The 23,160-nt window shown below is 39.4% G+C and overlaps 1 protein-coding gene across 4 annotated transcripts in view; it reads right to left on the bottom strand.

The window, feature by feature from the left end:
• MAP3K5 (mitogen-activated protein kinase kinase kinase 5) overlaps positions 1-23,160 on the bottom strand; it is a 227,139-nt gene that overhangs the window by 48,504 nt on the left and 155,475 nt on the right. For all 4 annotated transcript variants that reach the window (XM_036871441.1, XM_036871443.1, XM_036871442.1 and 1 more), the window contains 2 exons: positions 20,486-20,567; positions 792-925 (listed from right to left, as the gene is read on the bottom strand). In XM_036871441.1, the coding sequence (XP_036727336.1) occupies positions 792-925; positions 20,486-20,567 (216 nt within the window). The remainder of the gene's footprint in view (positions 1-791; positions 926-20,485; positions 20,568-23,160) is intronic.

Here is a 23,160-nt window from a genome sequence, read left to right as displayed (position 1 = left end):
ACTGCTGGGCTGTGAACTTCACAAATGTTTCTCAGTCCCCGCTTCGGTGGAATAGGATGGCTAGAGTGGCCTGGGGTTGGGCACGTCTCTTCCCCTAGGTTAGTTAGGCTCTGATGACACAGAGTTTAGGCTTTGGTAGAATAGTTTCTCTTGAGGGCAGGCCTCGTTAAGAACAGGTGTATTTCCAAATGGTTATTTCCCCTCTACCTCTGCCGGAAGCCTGGGGAAGGGGACCTTCTCTGACATTCTTTGTGAGGATCTGATAGGGCTTCTGCCCTACAACTGTGTCTCCAATGTGGGGGGTGGTGGTTTGTCCTGTGACGTCGCTTTTCCAATGGCTCGGAAAAAGTAGAGTTGTTGATTTCTCAGTTTGTCTAGCTTTCCACTTGATGTTTAGGATGGATTGCTGACTTCCAATGTCATTACATGTCTGACCAGAAATTGGAACCTCTGGTTCAAACCATTTCTGCTGGTGCTTATTCCCCATCTATCCAGATAATAAACCAACCATGATCCAATATAACCTGAGCCCAACACACACAGGACTATTCTCTTCTCTTCTCTTTGAAAGTCCTGTCCTTGTTACCTCAGAGATGCCATCCTTCCCCACCAAAGTGTTGTGCTTGAATCACTGAATGATGCAGCAGCTAAACCTCAGAGGGGGCTAATTAAAGCCATGGAGTTTTCAGACAGAGTTTCATTAATTAGAATATTACCAAAATATTTTTTAAAATGCTATTAACAACCGAAATACCTTAGAAAACAGCTTTCATTAGTCACAATTACTGTACCTGCTATCTCTCTCTGGGATTTCCTTAATGGCGATTCTGACTTGGTTGCTCAGATCTCGACCTGCATAAACTATCCCATAAGTGCCTTTTCCTAAAACGACTCTGTCACCATTTTCGTCATATTCATAGTCATACTACAAAAGGAAAAAGGGGGGAGAAGATTGAAAATTAGTTGCCGTCCACATTTTAAACATCAACTTTTTCCAAGAGCATTTTTCCTTATTTTATCAAATGGCTTTAACAAGGGAAAGAATAAGACGAAGTTCAAAGCAACAGCTTCAAGAACCAAAAAACAGACTCAACACAGAGCATAGTGTGTTCATATTTTCACAACTGTTATGAATAAAGGGGGGACTATGTATTTAAATCCATAAAGGTGCTTCTCCAAAAGCCCACTTGGATTTTTTTTACCCACTGAATCCTGGTTTTCATTGATTCTGGAGATGAGTATGATTAGCATCCGTGTCTATCAATAGCTATCACATCTCATTAACCTTTCTTTTGTTTTTCAGCTTTTGGTACTATGAAAGTATTTCACTCTCTGCCAGGAGAATAAAACCACTGAAAGGCTTTGCTTAAGAGGAAAATTTTGAGGTCCTACTGGTTGACAATAATAAAGTAAGGATTATTTGTACTTCAGCCCCGATTCCCAATTCCCCAAGATTAAAAAACATTTTAAAAATAAAAAATGAAGGAAAATTTTCAGTTTTGATATAAAAAGGAAATATTTACAGCCCTAAACCCCAAAGTGTCAAGCGTGTCAGTTGAATATGGAAAATGGATCAAATGAAAGGGGTGTAGCGACATTTGGTAGGGACCTTCTCAGACCTCAAGGTGTTACCCGGAAAGGCACATCTTTTGTTGTGAACTACAGGATTCAGGGTCATCAAATGATCAAGCCAAGTGTCTGTAGAAACCCAATGTAAAACTACAAACCAGCAGGAGAGACCATAAGCACAAGCTCCTTCTTTTGTCTACATTTTGCTAGAGTATAAAACTGGCAGCACATAGCTAGGTTCAACTCATTGAAGGGTTTGAGTTAGCCATTAAAAAAAAAAACCTGATTTCTAACATTCATAAACCTGCAAAGTTAACTTTAACACACAAAAATAATCCAAAAGAGGATAATGATCATGGATTTTGACAGTCACTAACAACATAGCCTTAAAATATACAGAGCTGACAAAATTACAGAGAAAAATAGACAAATATAAACCACAATAGGTTTTAATAGAACTCTTTTAGAAACCAATATATCTAGCAGACAAATTCAAAATAGAGACCCTAATGGCACAAATAACAAGTTTGGTATAACAAACACAGAGAGAACCCTGTATCCAGATATAAATTCCTTTTGTACACATATGAAAAATATAGAATAATTAGTCACATATTAATCCACAAAGAAAATTTCGACAAATTTCAAAGAATAGCTATCATAAAAACCATGATCTTTGACTACAAGATATTAAAAATAAGACAGCCAAAAACTATGTTTAAAAACTATTACAGTTTAAAATTATCAAGGGATTAAAAAGTAAAAGATCATGGGAATTACAAAATAGTTGAAAAGAATGACAAGGAGATGAAAAATTTCATGGCTTTAAAGAATTGCATTAGATACAGCCACGATGGAGAACAGTATGGAGGTTCCATTAAAAACCTAAAAACAGAACTACCATACAACCCAGCAATCCCACTACTGGGCACATATGCTGAGAAAACCATAATTCAAAAAGAGTCATGTACCACAATGTTCATTGCAGCTGTATTTGCAATAGCCAGGGCATGGAAGCAACCTAAATAGATAAAGCAACCTAAATGGATAAAGCAACCTGAATGGATAAAGAAGATGTGGCACATATATACAATGGAATATTATTCAGCCATAAAAAGAAACAAAATTGAGTTATTTGTAGTGAGGTGGATGGACCTAGAGACTGTCAAACAGAGTGAAGTAAGTCAGAAAGAGAAAAACAAATACCGTATGCTAACACATATATATGGAATCTTAAAAAAAAATGGTTCTGAAGAACCTAGGGGCAGGATAGGAATAAAGACGTAGACATAGGGAACGCACTTGAGGACACAAGGAGGGGGAAGGGTAAGCTGGGACAAAGTGAGAGAGTGGCATGGACATATATACACTACCAAATCTAAAATAGATAGCTAGTGGGAAACAGCCGCATAGCACAGGGAGATCAGCTTGGTGCTTTGTGTCCACCTAGAGGGGTGGGATAGGGAGGGTGGGAGGGAGATGCAAGAGGGAGGAGGTATGGGGATATATATATACATATAGCTGATTCACTTTGTTATAATGCAGAAACTAACACATCGTTGTAAAACAATTATACTCCAATAAAGATGTTAAAAAAAAAAAGAATTGCATTAGAAAAGAAAAATTTTAAATGATCAAGTTAAGTGGTCAGTCAAGAAAATACAAAAAAGAAGAATATATTACTATCCAAAGACAGTAGAAGAAGAGTTTCTGGTTTTGACAATACAGTAGGCTAGATACATGAAAATGTTGGACTTTCCTGGTGGCGCAGTGGTTAAGAATCTGCCTGCCAATGCAGGGGACACGGGTTCGATCCCTGGTCCGGGAAGATCCCACATGCCGTGGAGCAACTAAGTCCGTGCGCCACAACTACTGAGCCTGCGCTCTAGAGCCCACGAGCCACAACTACAGAGCCCGCATGCCACAACTACTGAAGCCCGTGCGCCTAGAGCCTGTGCTCCACACCATAATGAAGAGTAGTCCCTGCTCACCGCAACTAGAGAAAGTCCGCACGCAGCAATGAAGACCCAATGCAGCCAATAAATAAATAAATAAATAAATAAAATTTTAAAAAAAATTATCACCTAAAAAGGAAATGTTCCTGTCCAAAATACCTAGATAAAATAAAATACTTTTAATGCCTAGCCAGGCTTATAAAAGCATAAAGAAGACTTCAAGGAGCTAGAGATTAAGAGGAAAAGGAACACTAAAGGGATAATCACAAGAAATGATGTCCCTGCAGCCAAAGAGGTGGGGATGAGGGAAGGGCTTTCAGACTTATTAATCTAGGGCAGAGGTTGGCAAACACTTTCTGTAAACGGCCAGATATTGAATATTTTCAGATCTGTGAGCCATACGATCTCTGTGGCAGTGACTCAACTCTGCCACTGTAAATAGCCCAATCAAATGGGCATGGTTTTGTTCCAATAAGACTTTATTTACCAAGAGAAGTGGGGGGCTGGATTTGGTCTTTGGGCTACAGTTTACCAACTCCTTATCTGAGACTTTGGTCTTAATGCTCGCTGGGGACAGGAAATGAAGCCTTGTGCCTATGCAAGGTGAAGAGCTGGAACACATAAAACCAGGGTCCTTGAGGACTATAACATGGTGAGATGGTAGATTAGAAAAAAGTCAGCCCACTGCACTGAGAAAGAAAAAGAAAGCTTGTCTGTCTTAGACTAAGCTCTGAGTTGACAAAAACAAGTCTTCTCTGAATACTTCCAACCACTGGCTGATCCTCATGCTGTCTGAAGTTCACGTTTACACTTATAATTAATACCCGTAATTGGTCTTGAGCCTGGGAAATCCCTGGAGTGACAACAGAAACAAAGCAAAACATTTAAAAGGAAAACTCCCTTAATACAGGCTATGCAGGATTCTCACTGATAATGCACCACTGAAATTGAGCTCACAATCCAAAATTTTAAAATATATAACGAAACAATTCACCATCAGTGAGTGTTGGCTGATTTGACAAATATCAATCCCTAAAATTTCACAAAATAAAAGAAACTGAAACTCTAAAATAAGTACATTTAACATAAAGATATAAAATAAGAAATCCAAAACATGAGAAAAGGATAAGACACTCTAAAAACGGCCAGACAGATTTGAGACAGACTCAGACCTAACCTCCAGAAGTTGAGCCCTAAATAGGAAAAATAAAAATAAATTCACACTCAGATATGATATAGGGAAACTACAAAATATGAAAGGCAAAGAGAAGATCATGAAAGGAAGCAGAGATAAAAAGGACAAATTACCTACAAAGGTAGGTAATCAGATTACTCGGTGAACTCTCTGGGGTATACATTCTCAACTTGAGAAACCACTGTCACAGAGGATGAGGAATATGGGGGCATATTGTTACCAGCTTGTTTATTTGTTTCCAATAGGTTTCCAAGCCTTGAAAGAAGGCAATTGGGTTGTATTCTTTTGGGGAAAGCTATGCCCACATGCCAGGACCGGGTGAGCACTGGTCTCCCTGTTGTAGACCCTTCTTTGGCAGAGGGGAGAGGCCAAGCTCTGGAAGAGAGGTGTCTACTTGCCCGGTGGCAACACTGTACCCAATGTACAATAGAGAATACTCCTAGCTACCTAATATATGGCTGAAGGCTGTCTTAGACCAGAGGAGAAAACTAGATATGTTTACAGGATGAGAGACTAGGAAACAGGGATCATTTAGCAATTTCCCCACACTAGAAGATAAAACTCCAGCAAAGAGGCAGTAAACATAGTCCAAAAATTCCACTTGAAGGAGTCCAAGTCTCTACATCCAACTCCTGCAGCCCGGACTTCCACCATACTGTACCATACATGCTGGAAATCTACCAGCCAGGACCCAGGCCGGCAGGAGGCAGGACAGGGACCATCACCAAAGTAGCTCATCTTTGCCAGTGTGGCCTATCAAAGGGACGGAAACCTGTACACTGAACCTAGTATTACCACCACCTTACATTATTATAATGCACTATAATTAAAAGAAAAAAAAACAGCTTTCAATAACCTACCTCATTTGATGGTCATAATAAGGCTTTGTCATAGTAGGGAAGGTCTATGATTAGCTCCAATTTACAAATGATCAAAAGTATCTTCCGGAGGGTGGGAGGGAGGGAGACGCAAGAGAGAAGAGATATGGGAACACATGTATATGTATAACTGATTCACTTTGTTATAAAGCAGAAACTAACACACCATTGTAAAGCAATTACACTCCAATAGAGATGTTAAAAAAAAAAAAGAGAGGAAATTCTACATTAAAAAAAAAAAAAAAAGTATCTTCCACTGAAAATATGTCAGAGCAGTGGTTTAAACCAGCTCAACAGGTTCCAAGTCTTCTGTTCTTTCTACTGCCAATGGTGAAGGAAAATCCTTTTACAGCTTGAGAGCTGCATCTTAGTTCTTAGTTCTGTTTCCAAACACCAGTACTGTAAAAATGTTCCAGCACATTGTCAATACCCACTGAACACCCATTCGCTTATTCAAGCATACAGTAGACATCTCTTGGCCATCTTAGACTCCATTCTTCCCTTCTCCTTACTCCCCACATCAAACTGATTGCAAATGCCACCAGGTTAATCCTCACTGCTCTTGCCTCATTTCAGGCCTTCCTTGCTTCTGTACTAATTCTACAGACTCTTAACTGGCCTCCCTGTCTTCTCCTCTCTTGTTGCCCTGTTCCCTAATTCATTCTCCATTAAGTGGACAGTGAACTTTCCAAAGTTCAAAGTTCCAAAGTGCGCTTTCCATGTTCATACCACTGCCTCTGCTTTATCGGTTCCTCACGACTTTCTGGATGAAATCCAAACTCCTTAGCCTGGCATCAATGCCCTTCAGGACCTTATTGCTGCCTCTGTGTCTAACCTTCTATCTCATCAGTGTCCCCCCAAAATTCCCAGGGAGGTTCCACAGATCTTTGTGCCTTTACACATATGCGCTTTCTACCTAGGTAGTTCTGCCTTCGAAACAAGGAAGCTTTCTTGAACTGTCCACCTGACCCTCAAAAGCTGGGTTAGATTCTGGTCTGATATGCTTCCAAGGCCTTCTGCTCTCACTCGCTCACACTTTTTTCACTCTTCTCTCACCCAAATCTGCATTCCAGTCTGTACTCTGAGCTCTCTTTTTTTTTTTTTTAAAGTGGGATGAATATCAGGAGTCCCACTTTTTTTTTTAATTAATTAATTAATTTATGGCTGTGTTGGGTCCTCGTTTCTGCGCGAGGGCTTTCTCTAGTTGTGGCAAGCGGAGGCCACTCTTCATCGCGGTGCGCGGGCCTCTCACTATCGCGGCCTCTCTTGTTGCGGAGCACAGGCTCCAGACGCGCAGGCTCAGTAATTGTGGCTCACGGGCCCAGCTGCTCTGCGGCATGTGGGATCTTCCCAGACCGGGGCTCGAACCCGTGTCCCCTGCATTGGCAGGCAGATTCTCAACCACTGTGCCACCAGGGAAGCCCTGTACTCTGAGCTCTTTGAGAACCAGGACTTTAATTTCTCTGTCCCTAGTCTTAGCCATATCTGGCTTGTAGTAGAGGCTCAGTGATTATTTGCTTAATTAATCAATCAGGCTATAAAAAAATTGATGAGGATCTCTGCAGAATCTGGATACCTCTTCCCAAGATGGATTTGAACAGCACTGCAAGTGACATACTATTACAAAAAGAAACCTGGCAAGGCAAGATTATTTACAACCAGAGTCAAAAGAATATCCTCCAAGCATGGTTTGAACATGACCCTTACCCTGAAAAAGCAAGCAGGAAACAACTGGCCAAGGAAATTGGCATTCCAGAATCTAAAATTCAGGAGTGTATGAAATAAAATTCCATATTGTATCATTTTGAATTGAACTACTAATGTAAAAATAAAAATAAACTGGATTTCTTCAGTCAGCAAAGAGATAGCTGTAAATAATACAATTATACCAACTGAAACAGTATTGAAATCAATAAAGGTCAATAAAAAAGGTGCTTTCAGAGGAGAATAATGAGTTCAGATTTTTGTTATCAAAAATAGTCTCCAGGACAGTTACAGAAAGATAGAGAAGATGAAAAGGCAGAGGGCTATGTACCAGATGAAGGAACAAGAAAAAACCCCAGAAAAACAACTAAATGAAGTGGAGATAGGCAATCTTCCAGAAAAAGAATTCAGAATAATGATAGTGAAGATGATCCAGGACCTCGGAATAAGAATGGAGGCAAAGATTGAGAAGATGCAAGAAATGATCAACAAAGACCTAGAAGAATTAAAGAACAAACAAACAGAGATGACCAATACAATAACTGAAATGAAAACTACACTAGAAGGAATCAATAGCAGAATAACTGAGGCAGAAGAACGGATAAGTGACCTGGAAGACAGAATGGTGGAATTCACTGCTGCAGAACAGACTAAAGAAAAAAGAATGAAAAGAAATGAAGACAGCCTAAGAGACCTCTGGGACAACATTAAACGCAACAACATTCGCATTATAGGGGTCCCAGAAGGAGAAGAGAGAGAGAAAGGACCAGAGAAAATATTTGAAGAGATTATAGTCGAAAACTTCCCTAACATGGGAAAGGAAATAGCCACCCAAGTCCAGGAAGCGCAGAGAGTCCCATACAGGATAAACCCAAGGAGAAACACGCCGAGACACATAGTAATCAAAGTGGCAAAAATTAAAGACAAAGAAAAATTATTGAAAGCAGCAAGGGAAAAACGACAAATAACATACAAGGGAACCCCCATAAGGTTAACAGCTGATTTCTCAGCAGAAACTCTACAAGCCAGAAGGGAGTGGCATGATATACTTAAAGTGATGAAAGGGAAGAACCTACAACCAAGATTACTCTACCCGGCAAGGATCTCATTTAGATTTGATGGAGAAATCAAAAGCTTTGCAGACAAGCAAAAGCTAAGAGAATTCAGCACCACCAAACCAGCTCTACAACAAATGCTAAAGGAACTTCTCTAAGTGGGAAACACAAGAGAAGAAAAGGACCTACAAAAACAAACCCAAAACAATTAAGAAAATGGTCATAGGAACATACATATCGATAATTACCTTAAACGTGAATGGATTAAATGCCCCAACCAAAAGACACAGACTGGCTGAATGGATACAAAAACAAGACCCATATATATGCTGTCTACAAGAGACCCACTTTAGACCTAGGGACACATACAGACTGAAAGTGAGGGGATGGAAAAAGATATTCCATGCAAATGGAAATCAAAAGAAAGCTGGAGTAGCTATACTCATATCAGATAAAATAGACTTTAAAATAAAGAATGTTACAAGAGACAAGGAAGGACACTACATAATGATCCAGGGATCAATCCAAGAAGAAGATATAACAATTATAAATATATATGCACCCAACATAGGAGCATCTCAATACATAAGGCAACTGCTAACAGCTATAAAAGAGGAAATCGACAGTAACACAATAATAGTGGGGGACTTTAACACCTCACTTACACCAATGGACAGATCATCCAAAATGAAAATAAATAAGGAAACAGAAGCTTTAAATGACACAATAGACCAGATAGATTTAATTGATATATATAGGACATTCCATCCAAAAACAGCAGATTACACGTTCTTCTCAAGTGCGCACGGAACATTCTCCAGGATAGATCACATCTTGGGTCACAAATCAAGCCTCAGTAAATTGAAGAAAATTGAAATCATATCAAGCATCTTTTCTGACCACAACGCTATGAGATTAGAAATGAATTACAGGGAAAAAAACGTAAAAAGGACAAACACATGGAGGCTAAACAATACGTTACTAAATAACCAAGAGATCACTGAAGAAATCAAAGAGGAAATCAAAAAATACCTAGAGACAAATGACAATGAAAACACGACGACCCAAAACCTATGGGATGCAGCAAAAGCGGTTCTAAGAGGGAAGTTTATAGCTATACAAGCCTACCTAAAGAAACAAGAAAAATCTCAAGTAAACAATCTAACCTTACACCTAAAGAAACTAGAGAAAGAAGAACAAACAAAACCCAAAGTTAGCAGAAGGAAAGAAATCATAAAGATCAGAGCAGAAATAAATGAAATAGAAACAAAGAAAACAATAGCAAAGATCAATAAAACTAAAAGTTGGTTCTTTGAGAAGATAAACAAAATTGATAAGCCATTAGCCAGACTCATCAAGAAAAAGAGGGAGAGGACTCAAATCAATAAAATCAGAAATGAAAAAGGAGAAGTTACAACAGACACCGCAGAAATACAAAGCATCCTAAGAGACTACTACAAGCAACTTTATGCCAATAAAATGGACAACCTGGAAGAAATGGACAAATTCTTAGAAAGGTATAACCTTCCCAGACTGAATCAGGAAGAAACGGAAAATATGAACAGACAAATCACAAGTAATGAAATTGAAACTGTGATTAAAAATCTTCCAACAAACAAAAGTCCAGGACCAGATGGCTTCACAGGTGAATTCTATCAAACATTTAGAGAAGAGCTAACACCCATCCTTCTCAAACTCTTCCAAAAAATTGCAGAGGAAGGAACACTCCCAAACTCATTCTATGAGGCCACCATCACCCTGATACCAAAACCAGACAAAGACACTACAAAAAAAGAAAATTACAGACCAATATCACTGATGAATATAGATGCAAAAATCCTCAACAAAATACTAGCAAACAGAATCCAGCAACACATTAAAAGGATCATACACCACGATCAAGTGGGATTTATCCCAGGGATGCAAGGATTCTTCAATATACGCAAATCAATCAATGTGATACACCATATTAACAAATTGAAGAATAAAAACCATATGATCATCTCAATAGATGCAGAAAAAGCTTTTGACAAAATTCAACACCCATTTCTGATAAAAACTCTCCAGAAAGTGGGCATAGAGGGAACCTACCTCAACATAATAAAGGCCATATATGACAAACCCACAGCAAACATCATTCTCAATGGTGAAAAACTGAAAGCATTTCCTCTAAGATCAGGAACGAGACAAGGATGTCCACTCTCACCACTATTATTCAACATAGTTCTGGAAGTCCTAGCCACGGCAATCAGAGAAGAAAAAGAAATAAAAGGAATACAAATTGGAAAAGAAGAAGTAAAACTGTCACTGTTTGCGGATGACATGATACTATACATAGAGAATCCTAAAACTGCCACCAGAAAACTGCTAGAGCTAATTAATGAATATGGTAAAGTTGCAGGATACAAAATTAATGCACAGAAATCTCTTGCATTCCTATACACTAATGATGAAAAATCTGAAAGAGAAATTATGGAAACACTCCCATTTACCATTGCAACAAAAAGAATAAAATACCTAGGAATAAACCTACCTAGGGAGACGAAAGACCTGTATGCAGAAAACTATAAGACACTGATGAAAGAAATTAAAGATGATACCAACAGATGGAGAGATATACCATGTTCTTGGATTGGAAGAATCAACATTGTGAAAATGAGTATACTACCCAAAGCAATCTACAGATTCAATGCAATCCCTATCAAATTACCAATGGCATTTTTTACGGAGCTAGAACAAATCATCTTAAAATTTGTATGGAGACACAAAAGACCCCGAATAGCCAAAGCAGTCTTGAGGCAAAAAAATGGAGCTGGAGGAATCAGACTCCCTGACTTCAGACTATACTACAAAGCTACAGTAATCAAGACAGTATGGTACTGGCACAAAAACAGAAACATAGATCAATGGAACAAGATAGAAAGCCCAGAGATTAACCCACGCACCTATGGTCAACTAATCTATGACAAAGGAGGCAAAGATATACAATGGAGAAAAGACAGTCTCTTCAATAAGTGGTGCTGGGAAAACTGGACAGCTACATGTAAAAGAATGAAAGTAGAATACTCCCTAACACCATACACAAAAATAAACTCAAAATGGATTAGAGACCTAAATATAAGACTGGACACTATAAAACTCTTAGAGGAAAACATAGGAAGAACACTCTTTGACATAAATCACAGCAAGATCTTTTTTGATCCACCTCCTAGAGTAATGGAAATAAAAACAAAAATAAACAAATGGGACCTAATGAAACTTCAAAGCTTTTGCACAGCAAAGGAAACCATAAACAAGACGAAAAGACAACCCTCAGAATGGGAGAAAATATTTGCAAATGAATCAACGGACAAAGGATTAATCTCCAAAATATATAAACAGCTCATTCAGCTCAATATCAAAGAAACAAACACCCCAATCCAAAAATGGGCAGAAGACCTAAATAGACATTTCTCCAAAGAAGACATACAGACGGCCACGAGGCACATGAAAAGATGCTCAACATCACTAATTATTAGAGAAATGCAAATCAAAACTACAATGAGGTATCACCTCACTCCTGTTAGAATGGGCATCATCAGAAAATCTACAAACAACAAATGCTGGAGAGGGTGTGGAGAAAAGGGAACCCTCTTGCACTGTTGGTGGGAATGTAAATTGATACAGCCACTATGGAGAACAATATGGAGGTTCCTTAAAAAACTAAAAATAGAATTACCATATGACCCAGCAATCCCACTACTGGGCATATACCCAGAGAAAACTGTAATTCAAAAAGACACATGCACCCGAATGTTCATTGCAGCACTATTTACAATAGCCATGTCATGGAAGCAACCTAAATGTCCATCAACAGACGAATGGATAAAGAAGATGTGGTACATATATACAATGGAATATTACTCAGCCATAAAAAGGAACGAAATTGAGTCATTTGTTGAGACGTGGATGGATCTAGAGACTGTCATACAGAGTGAAGTAAGTCACAAAGAGAAAAACAAATATCGTATATTAATGCATGTATGTGGAACCTAGAAAAATGGTACAGATGAGCCAGTCTGCAGGGCAGAAGTTGAGACACAAATGTAGAGAATGGACGTATGGACACCAAGGGGGGAAAACTGAGGTGAGGTGGGGATGGTGGTGTGCTGAATTGGGCGATTGGGATTGACATGTATACACTGATGTGTATAAAACTGATGCCTAATAAGAAAAAAAAAAAAAAATAGTCTCCAGGGCTTCCCTGGTGGCACAGTGGTTGAGAATCTGCCTGCTAAAGCAGGGGACACAGGTTCAAGCCCTGGTCTGGGAAGCTCCCACATGCCGCGGAGCAACTAGGCCCGTGAGCCACAACTACTGAGCCTGCGCGTCTGGAGCCTGTGCTCCGCAACAAGAGAGGCCGCGATAGTGAGAGACCCGCGCACCGCGATGAAGAGTGGCCCCCGCTTGCCACAACAACAGAAAGCCCTCGCACAGAAACGAAGACCCAACACAGCCAAAAATAAATAAATAAATAAGTAAATTTTAAAAAGTAAAAAAAAAAAAAAAAAAAAAAAAAATTGATGAGAACCTTTTTAAAAACCAGGTGCCAAAACAAAACATTTAATGTTGCTATCCATTTATTTTTGATTGAAAGGAGCTTTGCCCCAGGGATACTTACTTAACGTAGAGAAGAATATATAAGCCTTGATGAAACTGCTCAAGTTTTAGTTTCCCTAAGGAATGTAAAGCATCAACAGACTATTCTTTTTTAAAAAAACAATATTAAGTATAGAAGTTGACTCCTGTTAAACGAAGCGGTCATAGTAAAAATCAAAAGGGCTTTCAATAAAACTGAAAACCGTTCCAATGGGGTAGTTGCCGCTTGGTTTCTCCTTCTTTTTTAACCCCTTTTTCCTATTCTTACAATATAGAGATATAAATTGAAAAAGCAGGCTTGAGAAAACTGCCCTGATCTACAAGAAGACAGAATTACCTATGTGATGGCCAGAAAAAGTAGAACAGAGCATTGGCCTAAAGCCAAGGGAAGGCAGGGTCTGTTAAATGACAAGTACGTAGAAACAGGCAGGTGGGGACAGGGGGAATTCAGTATTTTAAAAAATAAAAATAAAATTACACCGCTTATATAGCTCGCATTCTATTTCTACGGCAAAGGGTTAGCAAGTCAGGCTGTTGCTGAGGGAGACCACTGCATTCTGAAGCAGTGATAAGAACGCTTCTAGAATCAGCCCTCTCTTGCTGCCTGCCCACAACTGCCTAAACTGGCACTGGGAGGAGAATGAGCGTAGGAAGACAGTCCTGACAAGGCCAAACAACAAAGTGGTGACTCACTTAGTCCTTGCACCGTCCAGGGTAAAACAGCCACCTTCTAAAAAGCCATATGCACTTCCCCCGGCACTTGATTACCTTAGCTGAGTAGTCACCTCAAAGAGCCAAATGATAGCTTTGCTAATTTTCAGTCTATATTGCCTTAGTAATATGTAAATGCTGAAAACATTAATAACTACATTAATTCATTTCATAATTAATGAAAACATTAATGTTACTAATAGCATTAATAGAATAGGAAAAACGCTGTAGGTACAAATATCTAATCTCATAGCTCTCTCCTCCCTCAGATCTTTACTCAGACCTTCCCTTCTCAAGGAGCCTTCCCTGGCTTCCTTGTCTAAAATTATACACCCTGTTTCACTGTAACTTCCTAAATCCTTCCCTGCTTAATTTTTCTCCTTTATACTGATCATTATCAAATATAGCATGTATTTCACTTATTTATTATCAGTCTTCCGCTATACTGTAAGCTCAGTGAAGACAGGGATTTTCTGTATTTTGTTCTCTGCTGGATCCCCAGCACCTAGAGAGTGCCTTCCATAGGCATCCAATAAACATTTGTTGAGTGAATTGATAGAATCCACTTGGACCCACTAATGTGGTACCAAGATTATTTTAAGCTGAAAACATCTGAATAAATAGCAGCTGCAGAAAAAACCTTATCTAAACTTCTTTTGCTGACATAAGCAAAGCCTCTCGAAAATACAGCTGCCATAATCCCCTCTCCAGGAGGTTTAGGACCACTTATACCTGGATAAGAAATTACTAAACCAAACCTTTTCAAAACTTTCAGTATCTTCCACTTGTTTCTCATTAGTTTCCCACCATGTTGCTTTCCCTTGAAGTCCTATTAAGAACTTTTCTTATTAAGATAAATAAACTCTTAACTCTAGTTGTTTAGGAATCACTTCTTTGCGTGTTCCCTCGTACAGAAATAAACTTTGTTTTTTCTTCTGTAATCTGTCTTTCGTCAGTTAATTTGCAGGCTCCCAATCACTGAACCTGAGGTGGTAGAGGAAAAAGTTTTCTTTCTCGCAACAGAATAAATGAATGAGTAACAAACTGATATTCTTATCATACAACACCAGAAGTGATAGCTCTTCTCAGACAGTGCAGTAACTGTGGATGTTCAACTTGAGATCTGTACAAAAATAGAAATAGGATGCCAAAGAAAAACAAACCAGTGTGCTACTGGATGACTCTGAATTGATTTAAATGAATTCTAAACCATCATTCACTGTTAATGTCTGTGAGACAAATCAACAGAAGAAGAAACGGTAAGGTATTTCATCATCTGGCAGATGTTTGAGTAAAAGGAAAACATTCCTTTTATCTTGCTTGTCCCTAACCCATCCCACAAGGGGGCAACTTCCTCTCTATGCACCCTGGAAACTACATATAAACAGGTTCACAGGGCCAGCTGCTATGATTACCTGAGGCTTGTATCAATCATATGCCCATTTTGATAAAACAGTGAGGTAAATATTACAAATGCATTAAAGAAAAAGGAGGAGGAGGGGAAAAGGGAGGGTGAATATATGTATGTTTGGGAGAGGCATGAGGAGGAAGACAACATATTCTGTATTGAACACCAAAGGACCTCAGTAGTTTATGGTTTTTTCAAGGAACTAAAAGAGAGAGAGAGAGAGAGAGAGACGTGAAGAGAATGGGTTGAGAGTGGCTTGATTATGGTATTCAGCTTGATTATGGACTTAACATTGATTAAACAATCTTCAAGCTCATTTCCCAGCATTTATTCTGCCCCCCTGCAATCCATATCCCCCTCCCCGCAGTTTGAGATACGGTTTAAACAACTCTGGTTTTGTCACTCCCCAGCTTCAAACCCTTCTAAGCCTTCTGAATGAACTTCTGCTTAGATACCTGACACCCCGCAAGACTGTGGTGAAAAGGGAAAGAGAACCACAGTCCAGCCTTGGGATGTAAACAGTCTGGTGCAGGCTATTGAATTACAAGGCAATGAGAAGAGCTAGGGCAGAGGAGTGGGCAAAAATGCTGTAAGAGCAGGGAAAAGTGAGAAGGGGTGTTGAAAATGATTCAAAGTAAAAATGACCCTTGAGCTGGATCTCAAAAAATTAGGAAGCAGTCACCAAGTAGGACAAAGCAGAAAAAGCATGTGGAGTTGGGCACCTGCATGTCAAGCCCAGAGGCAGGAACAGCCTGGCTGTCTGAATAATGCAAAGGAGTCGGGCATTGCTGGACCGCAGAGTGCAATGGAAAGGAGTCTGGCATTGCTGGACCGCAGAGTGCAAAGGAAAGCTAAGTTACAGCCAGGGAGGTAAGAGCGTTCTATGGTGCGGAAATCTTCCACAAAGAGTAGCAACAAAGCTTTTTCATTTTAATTTTTAAATTTTTTTTAATACCATTTGCAGCGACATGGATGGACCTAGAGATCGTCATACTGAGTGAAGTATGTCAGAGAGAGAAAGACAAATATCATATAATATCGCTTATGTGTGGAATCTAAAAAAATGGTACAAATGAACTTATTTACAAAACAGAAATAGAGTCACAGATGTAGAAAACAAACGTGTGGTTACCAGGGGGGAACGGGGCGGTGGGGGGAGGAGGGATAAATTGGGAGATTGGGATTGACATATACACACTACTATATATAGAATAGATAACTAATAAGGATCTATTGAATAGCACAGGGAACTCTATTCAGTACTCTGTAATGATCCATATGGGAATAGAACCTAAAAAAGAGTGGCTATATGTGTATGTATAACTGACTCACCTTACTGTACAGCAGAAACTAACACAACATAGTAAATTAACTGTACTCCAATTTAAAAAATTAAGAAAAAAAACAAAACAAAATTTTTTAATTAGGGGAGTCACCAGATTAAATCTGCCTGAGAGATCTCTCCAGTGATGGCAGGGACAGTGTATTGATGGCAGGAGAGAGATCAGGCCGCATGAGAGATGTTGAGGACCTGAGATGGGGGAGTGATAGAATGGGGTGAAGGGACTGGAGGAAATGCTGGGGGGGAGGCTGGAGCAGAAGTTGCTCTGAGGTGTCTGGCTTGGGTAACAGTGTAGATGACCTTGTTCTTAGTGAAGCTATGAAAAGCTGGGAGAACAAAAACAGGGACCACAGCGGATAAGTGTTAGAACTCTTATAGTTAACTGTAATCAATTGTTCAATGATTTCAATATAAGTTTATTAATACATTAAACTATTTAAGATATGGGTTCATAACCCTTCCATTTCAAAAGACAGCCTTGAATCAAAAAACATGGCCTTGAATCAAAAGAGGTTGTTTCTCTTTCTGTTTAAAAACAGAAAAGTCCTCTGAAAGTGGTATTGAGCTATATTTAAAAGACCTGGTACAGTTTATACTAACCTTGAAAAGTATAAAAAATGTGAGCTAGGAAAGGACATTTAAGATCTTCTTGTTCAACTCTCATTTAAGGAATGATATCATCTTAACCCAGCAGGAGTAAGAATTTTGTCCAAAGTCATAAAACTGGCTACTGGCAAAGTTAGAGCCAGAACCCCAGACCACTGACCCCAGCACAAGGATCTTACTAGAGCAGAGTCAGATATGATCAGTTGGAGGAGGGGTCTGACCATGACCCGAAGGAGGCTGAATCCCTCCCACAACTATAATGCTTCAAAGAAACCTCAGTTTTTAAAATCAGAAAGAAAAGTAAAACTTGGGCTTCAAATAAGAAGTTTTTCAAACACCAGGAAGTTTAAGATTAGCTTCAAATTTGTGGTTTATGGAACCACATTAATAGTTAATGTTTGCCAAATGCTGATGCCACCCCAAGTGAAGTTAAAAAGTTTTTAAAAGCATCTGACCTTTCCAACATTTTAATTTTGTTTTGGGCCAAGGTACCCAAAGGCTTCAGGAATAATTGACACATGTATTGAAACAATTTTAATTCTATCTCAAATGAAGGTAAAGATCAGAAAATAATTATTCTGCATACAAATCTCCAAAGTAATCCTTCTTGTTTATACTATAAAGAATGGGAAGAGGAGGAATTATTTTTGCTATGTCATTCATGGGCTGAAGTTTGAGTTCAGTTTGTGGTAATGAAATTAAGGAACTCATTTTAATCAAATATTTAGAATACTGAAAAAATAATGTTAGTTGAGAATGTTGAAATAGCTAAGAAATGTGATCAAGGGTATAATGGAGTTATCATAAGTTATGTAAAAATGTAAGTTAAGGTTATTTAATAACTCATATTGTATAGGTGTTCTGGCTACGAAGGGACATTCCGTGAGAGGGAGAGCCAAGATGGATGTCATCATCTTCACAGCCCAGCACATCACCGTATCCATTCATTAATATGCTAACAGAACACCCAAGACTACAACGTCACCAATGTCACTAGTTGTGGCAAAATGGCAAACTAAGCCAAAATATTACTTCAGTACTTAAAACAAGTACTCTTGAATTCACTGTGTAGACTATACAGTCCACTGGGAATACTGCAGAAGCCATTCTATGTTATAGACTTTAAATTATTCTGATAGAATGCAAAGCACAGAAGTACACGAGTGTTTTTCTAACATTAAAAGGATAGTGGGACTTCCCTGGTGGCGCAGTGGTTAAGTCTCTGCGCTCCCAGTGCAGGGGGCCCGGGTTCGATCCCTGGTCAGGGAACTAGATCCCACATGCATGCCATAACTGACAGTTCACATGCCACAACTAAGGAGCCCGCAAGCCGCAACTAAGACCTGACACAACCAAATAAAAATAAATAAATAATTTTTTTTTTTTAAAGAATAGTATACCTGTGCTTTCTTGAGAAGTGTGAGTTAGGAGCACTTTGATGAATCAGAGAGCACTATGGTATGAGCTGGTTTTTGTGAGGTCAGTAGACCTACTAAAACTCTCTGGATATTCCTCAGAAGAAACCTGAGCACTTTCCTCCATATTTGGCTGGTGAGTGTTCTCAGCGTTTGCAGGAGAACTGTCTGATCAGGAAGGGTGTCTTACAAAATCCACCCCATTTAGTACCACTGCACACAGATCAGGAGATCTTGACCCTGGATCTTCTTGACAGCTCTCTGAAAAGTGATCTACCTACCCCCTTTTACATTATAGGAGACTGAGTCTTAGGAAAATCAGCTGGCCAGATTCACCACAAACTCTAAGGCAATTAAAGCCGTGTTATGCAATGCATAGGGTTAAATGAGTTCCTAAAGCAGAGTCTCTGAACTGTTGATTCAATCAATTATGAAGACCAAGCTTGTCTAACATGCCTACCATAGCCTCTCTGTGCTATGTGTATTTTTTGTAAGATGGATTTAGTTTTTCAGAGAAGGGTATGAAATAAAGGATAGCTATCACTGTTATTACTTTTGTAAACCCAGCAATTTATGATATTGTAAAATAACTTTATGGATTTTGAAGTCTATCCACTTGCTAATTTATTACTAATGAAACGGTTTCATTTTCATTGTCTTCGTTAACTTTTACCCTGGCAGTTGCTATGTATCAAGTGATTCTAAATTTAACCCAAAAAAACACAGAGATAATGAGGTGCAGTCAAAAGAGCACTGATGCAGAAATCAAGAGATCTAGCTCCTAACCACAATCACTTAAATAAGAAAATATAACAGTGCAAAATATAAAGCATAACAAATAGGAAGCATTGTCTATTACTCCTGTAGACAGCAAGCTAGTGCGTGGGGAAGATTTCTTTTTTCCAAATTAGGTCTATCATCTTTTTATAACTTAAATGAAAGAGGCTTAGGCTTACCCAGGAATATCAAAAGCTACACAACTGCTAGAGAAGTATAGAACTTAACTACAGACAGAATTGACAATTGGTTATTATATTTAAATTCCCCTCGACTGTTACCCTACTCCTTCAATGCTTACCTAAAACTTCTAGCCTATGAGATGACATTATCGAAGTGATCTAATACACCAGGTATACCAGTCAGGTTGGTGCTCCAGTTTCTTCAATTTCAGTTTAACATCAGAAATGTAATTTTCAATATTGCTTGGATTCAGAATTCGGTCCCAAGTCATACACTGGGAAAGGCTTGGAGAAAACAGAGGCCCACTACCATGCCTGGAGAAGTGTCATCCTTCAGACACTGAAGATGCTCAAGTGCGAGCATCAGCTCTCTTGAAAGTCCCCAGCACTGTCCTCACTGTGGTTGAAGGCTGTGCTATACGCAGCAGACAGACATGATGGAGAAAATGGACACAGTCGAAAAATAGGTGTCTGCAGCGTACTATATCTAGGAGGCACAAGGAGAAGCACTGCGGTGGAGAGCAACAGCTCTGGGGTGATTGTTGTCACCTCCTCTCTTTATCCTGTTAATCTTCCATTGTTTCAGGTTCTCTGCATACGCATGCGAACGAGGACTGCGAACGGTCCTATCATTCAGAATTTTCACTGAATTTTGCTTGTCTGAATTGCAACATAACTCAGAGGAGAATAAAAAATGTGTAAGGGCACTGTGACTCTTGCACTGAGGGTTATCAACACCCTCAAAGATAAAGCATAGTTACTCACTATCAGAGTAAGATACAAAAACTCAGTATTCCTGACTAAGAGTTCTCCAATGTTTGCTTTTCAGCCCTTTTTAACCAAAGGAATTCTAGAAGCTGCTTTTAAACATTAAGGGAAAGCTTACAGACTCTGGCTGAGCTCTCTACCCTTCATCACTACTCACGAAGCTCGCACACACACACACACACACACACACCCCTTTCCCTCAGTAAAGCTTTAAATAGTTCATTCTAAAAAATTAGCCACAGAGAAATTTAGTAAAATGAACACAGAAACCAAAGTCATTACCTCCAGGGAGTCACCTTCACAATCTCCTTCCTCTGTATTTCTCCCCTTCTCTTCGGTAATGGTGTTCACCATTTCAAAAAACCTGCAATGAAAATTGGTATGTGGTCACTCATAATACATAAGATATTAAATATAAGCAAGCACATTTCAAAGTGACTTCAGAGCAAAAAAATGGGACCTAGAAGAGTCAGGCAATAAACAAAATATCAGCATCAGTGCGAAAAATATGATTTTTCATATTTTTGGTAGGATTTGCCAGAAATTTCTGACCTAATGCCTCACTTCAAGTAATAGTAACACGATATGTTATAGAATTAGAACAGTAAGGCTAGACAAGGTCATAGAAATGTTAAGAATGTGGACTTGAATATCATACCAAGGTTGCTAGTATTTGCATGATTTGGGGCAGGTTTCTCCACCTCTCTGAGCCTCATTCTTTAATTATAAATGGGGAATATGAGTATCTATCTTATAGGTTGTCGTGAAGATGACTTGAGGTAATACTTGTAAAGTGCTCAGCACAGGGCACTCATTAAATATTAGCTATTATTGTTTTGCTGCTGTTAACATTACTATTTTTAATGGGACATAACAAAAATACCCAGATTCTGGAATAGTGTCTCTAAATTCTGAGCTGACTCTGCGACACAGTGTTGGCCACTACATTTGATCTCAGTTACTGAATCTTCTGCCTGAGCACCTCAGTGTCATACATGTGGGGTCCCATATATACAGTCTGCAAAACACTGATGGAATCAGGAATGGCTAGCTTATATGTTTGTGACAGAAGTCACCTTTCTGTTGGTGACAAACATTTTCTTCAGGAACTATTCTTGTAAAGTTCCTTTTTTTTTTTCCCCCTAGAGGTCACTTCAGAGCTCCCCCCAAAAATTATGGTAAGAAACAGATCTTCCCTCTGCAACGCTAGCTGTGTCTATCCATTCAGAAGGGATGCTAATGGTTTCTAGCCCAGACGTGGAGTAAGGGAGGCACTATGAACAGGGGCTGATGATCTCACAGGCAGGTGATGCCGTGCACTGCCAGTCCAAGGGAACAGCAGGTTACTGTGTGACAAGAGAAGTTTCCCTAACACAACCCAGAACCTTTATGCTATCTCTGTGCCTATGAGATAATAGAAAATAAATATTGGTCTCTGCCCCCAGGTTCTGGCAGAGAACTCCTAAAACCCTTGTAAGCGATGAGAACACTAGGAGCATCTCTTGTGTCCTAATATTTGTGTAAGACCCCATCTCTAACATAGGGCTCCTAAAACCTTTGTAAATTCCTAAGTGATAGAGAACCAGGAGCATCTTTTGTTCTAATGAAGCGACTCTGGGTGGACTCCTGGATGGGGGCTGGCCAAAAGAAAGACCAAGCCACGATTAGAAGTTTGGAATTTTTCAGCTTCACTCCCCCCCCTTCCTCCAGAGCGGGTAGAGGGGCTGGAAATGGAGTTAATAACTGTTCATGCCTACATGAGGAAGCCTGCATAAAACCCCAGTAGTAGGGGGTCCAGAGCTTCTGGGTTGGTGGGCACACCCATAGAGGGAGGGGGGTGCACCCCAACTCCACAGGGACAGAAGCTCCTGCACTGGGGACCCTCCCAGACCTCACCTTATACATCTCTTCATCTGGCTGTTCATCTGTATCATGTCCTCTAATGAATTGGTAAATGTAAGTAAGTGTTTCCCTGAGTTCTGTGAGCCTCTCTAGCAAATTAATCGAACCCAAGAAGGGGGTCATTGGAACCTCTGATCTATAGCCGGTATATCTAAAGCACAGGTGATAATCTGGGCTTGTGACTGGCATCTGAAGTCAGGGGAAGAAACAGTCTTATGGGACTGAGCCTTTAACCTGTGGGATCTCACTCTATCTCCAGGTAGATTGAGTTCAGTTGTAGGTGTCACAGAGAATTGTTTGTTGTGGGGTAAAACCTCCAAACACCTGGGGACCAGAAATGTCAGAAATGAAGTGTTTTGTGTGAGGAATAAAGGAGACACACGGGAAAGAAACACAGTAGGGAAGAACTGGTTTTTTTCCTACATAGGAAGGAAAAAACCTTTTCTTATACAGTACCTCTTATCATCCATCCATCCATCCATCCATCCATCCATCCATCCATCCATCCATCCATCCAACAAATATTCATCAAGTTTCCACTAGGATAAAAAACTGTTCTGGCCTTTGGGAATATGACAATGAACAAAATAGACAAAGTCCATTATGGAGTTGGAAGCCTCTCTATGGAGTCTGTGTGTGATGCCTAGTTCCTCACTCTTCCTTTCTCTATATATACATTCTTTGGAGGTTAAAGACAAGAAAGGAAAATCCCAAACCTGATCAGAATGATGGTATGCTCTGATGAAGATTACATATCCTGATGAGTTACAGACAAAAGCAAGTTCAACCAAAAGGAAGAACATGAAAGACCTAAACAAATTCTAGGTTTAAAGATAGACTTTAAGATTTGGGGTAAAGACTTCCATCAGCTACCCACACAAAAATTTTCAACACCAACTTCTCTAAGTAGAATATAACACTTCTAGTGGGGTGGGAGTACAGTGTAATTTTTAGATGCTTGGATTCTGGAGTAACATGCGCCTGGTTCAAATCCCGGGTTTTGTGCTTTTTGGCTATATATGATTATAGGCTAGTTAAACTCTCCAAGACTCTAT

Source organism: Balaenoptera musculus, chromosome 12 (genome assembly GCF_009873245.2).
Source record: "Balaenoptera musculus isolate JJ_BM4_2016_0621 chromosome 12, mBalMus1.pri.v3, whole genome shotgun sequence".
NCBI lineage: Eukaryota > Metazoa > Chordata > Mammalia > Artiodactyla > Balaenopteridae > Balaenoptera > Balaenoptera musculus.
Note: the sequence above shows the minus strand (reverse complement) of the source record. Positions and strands in the feature narration are given on the sequence as shown.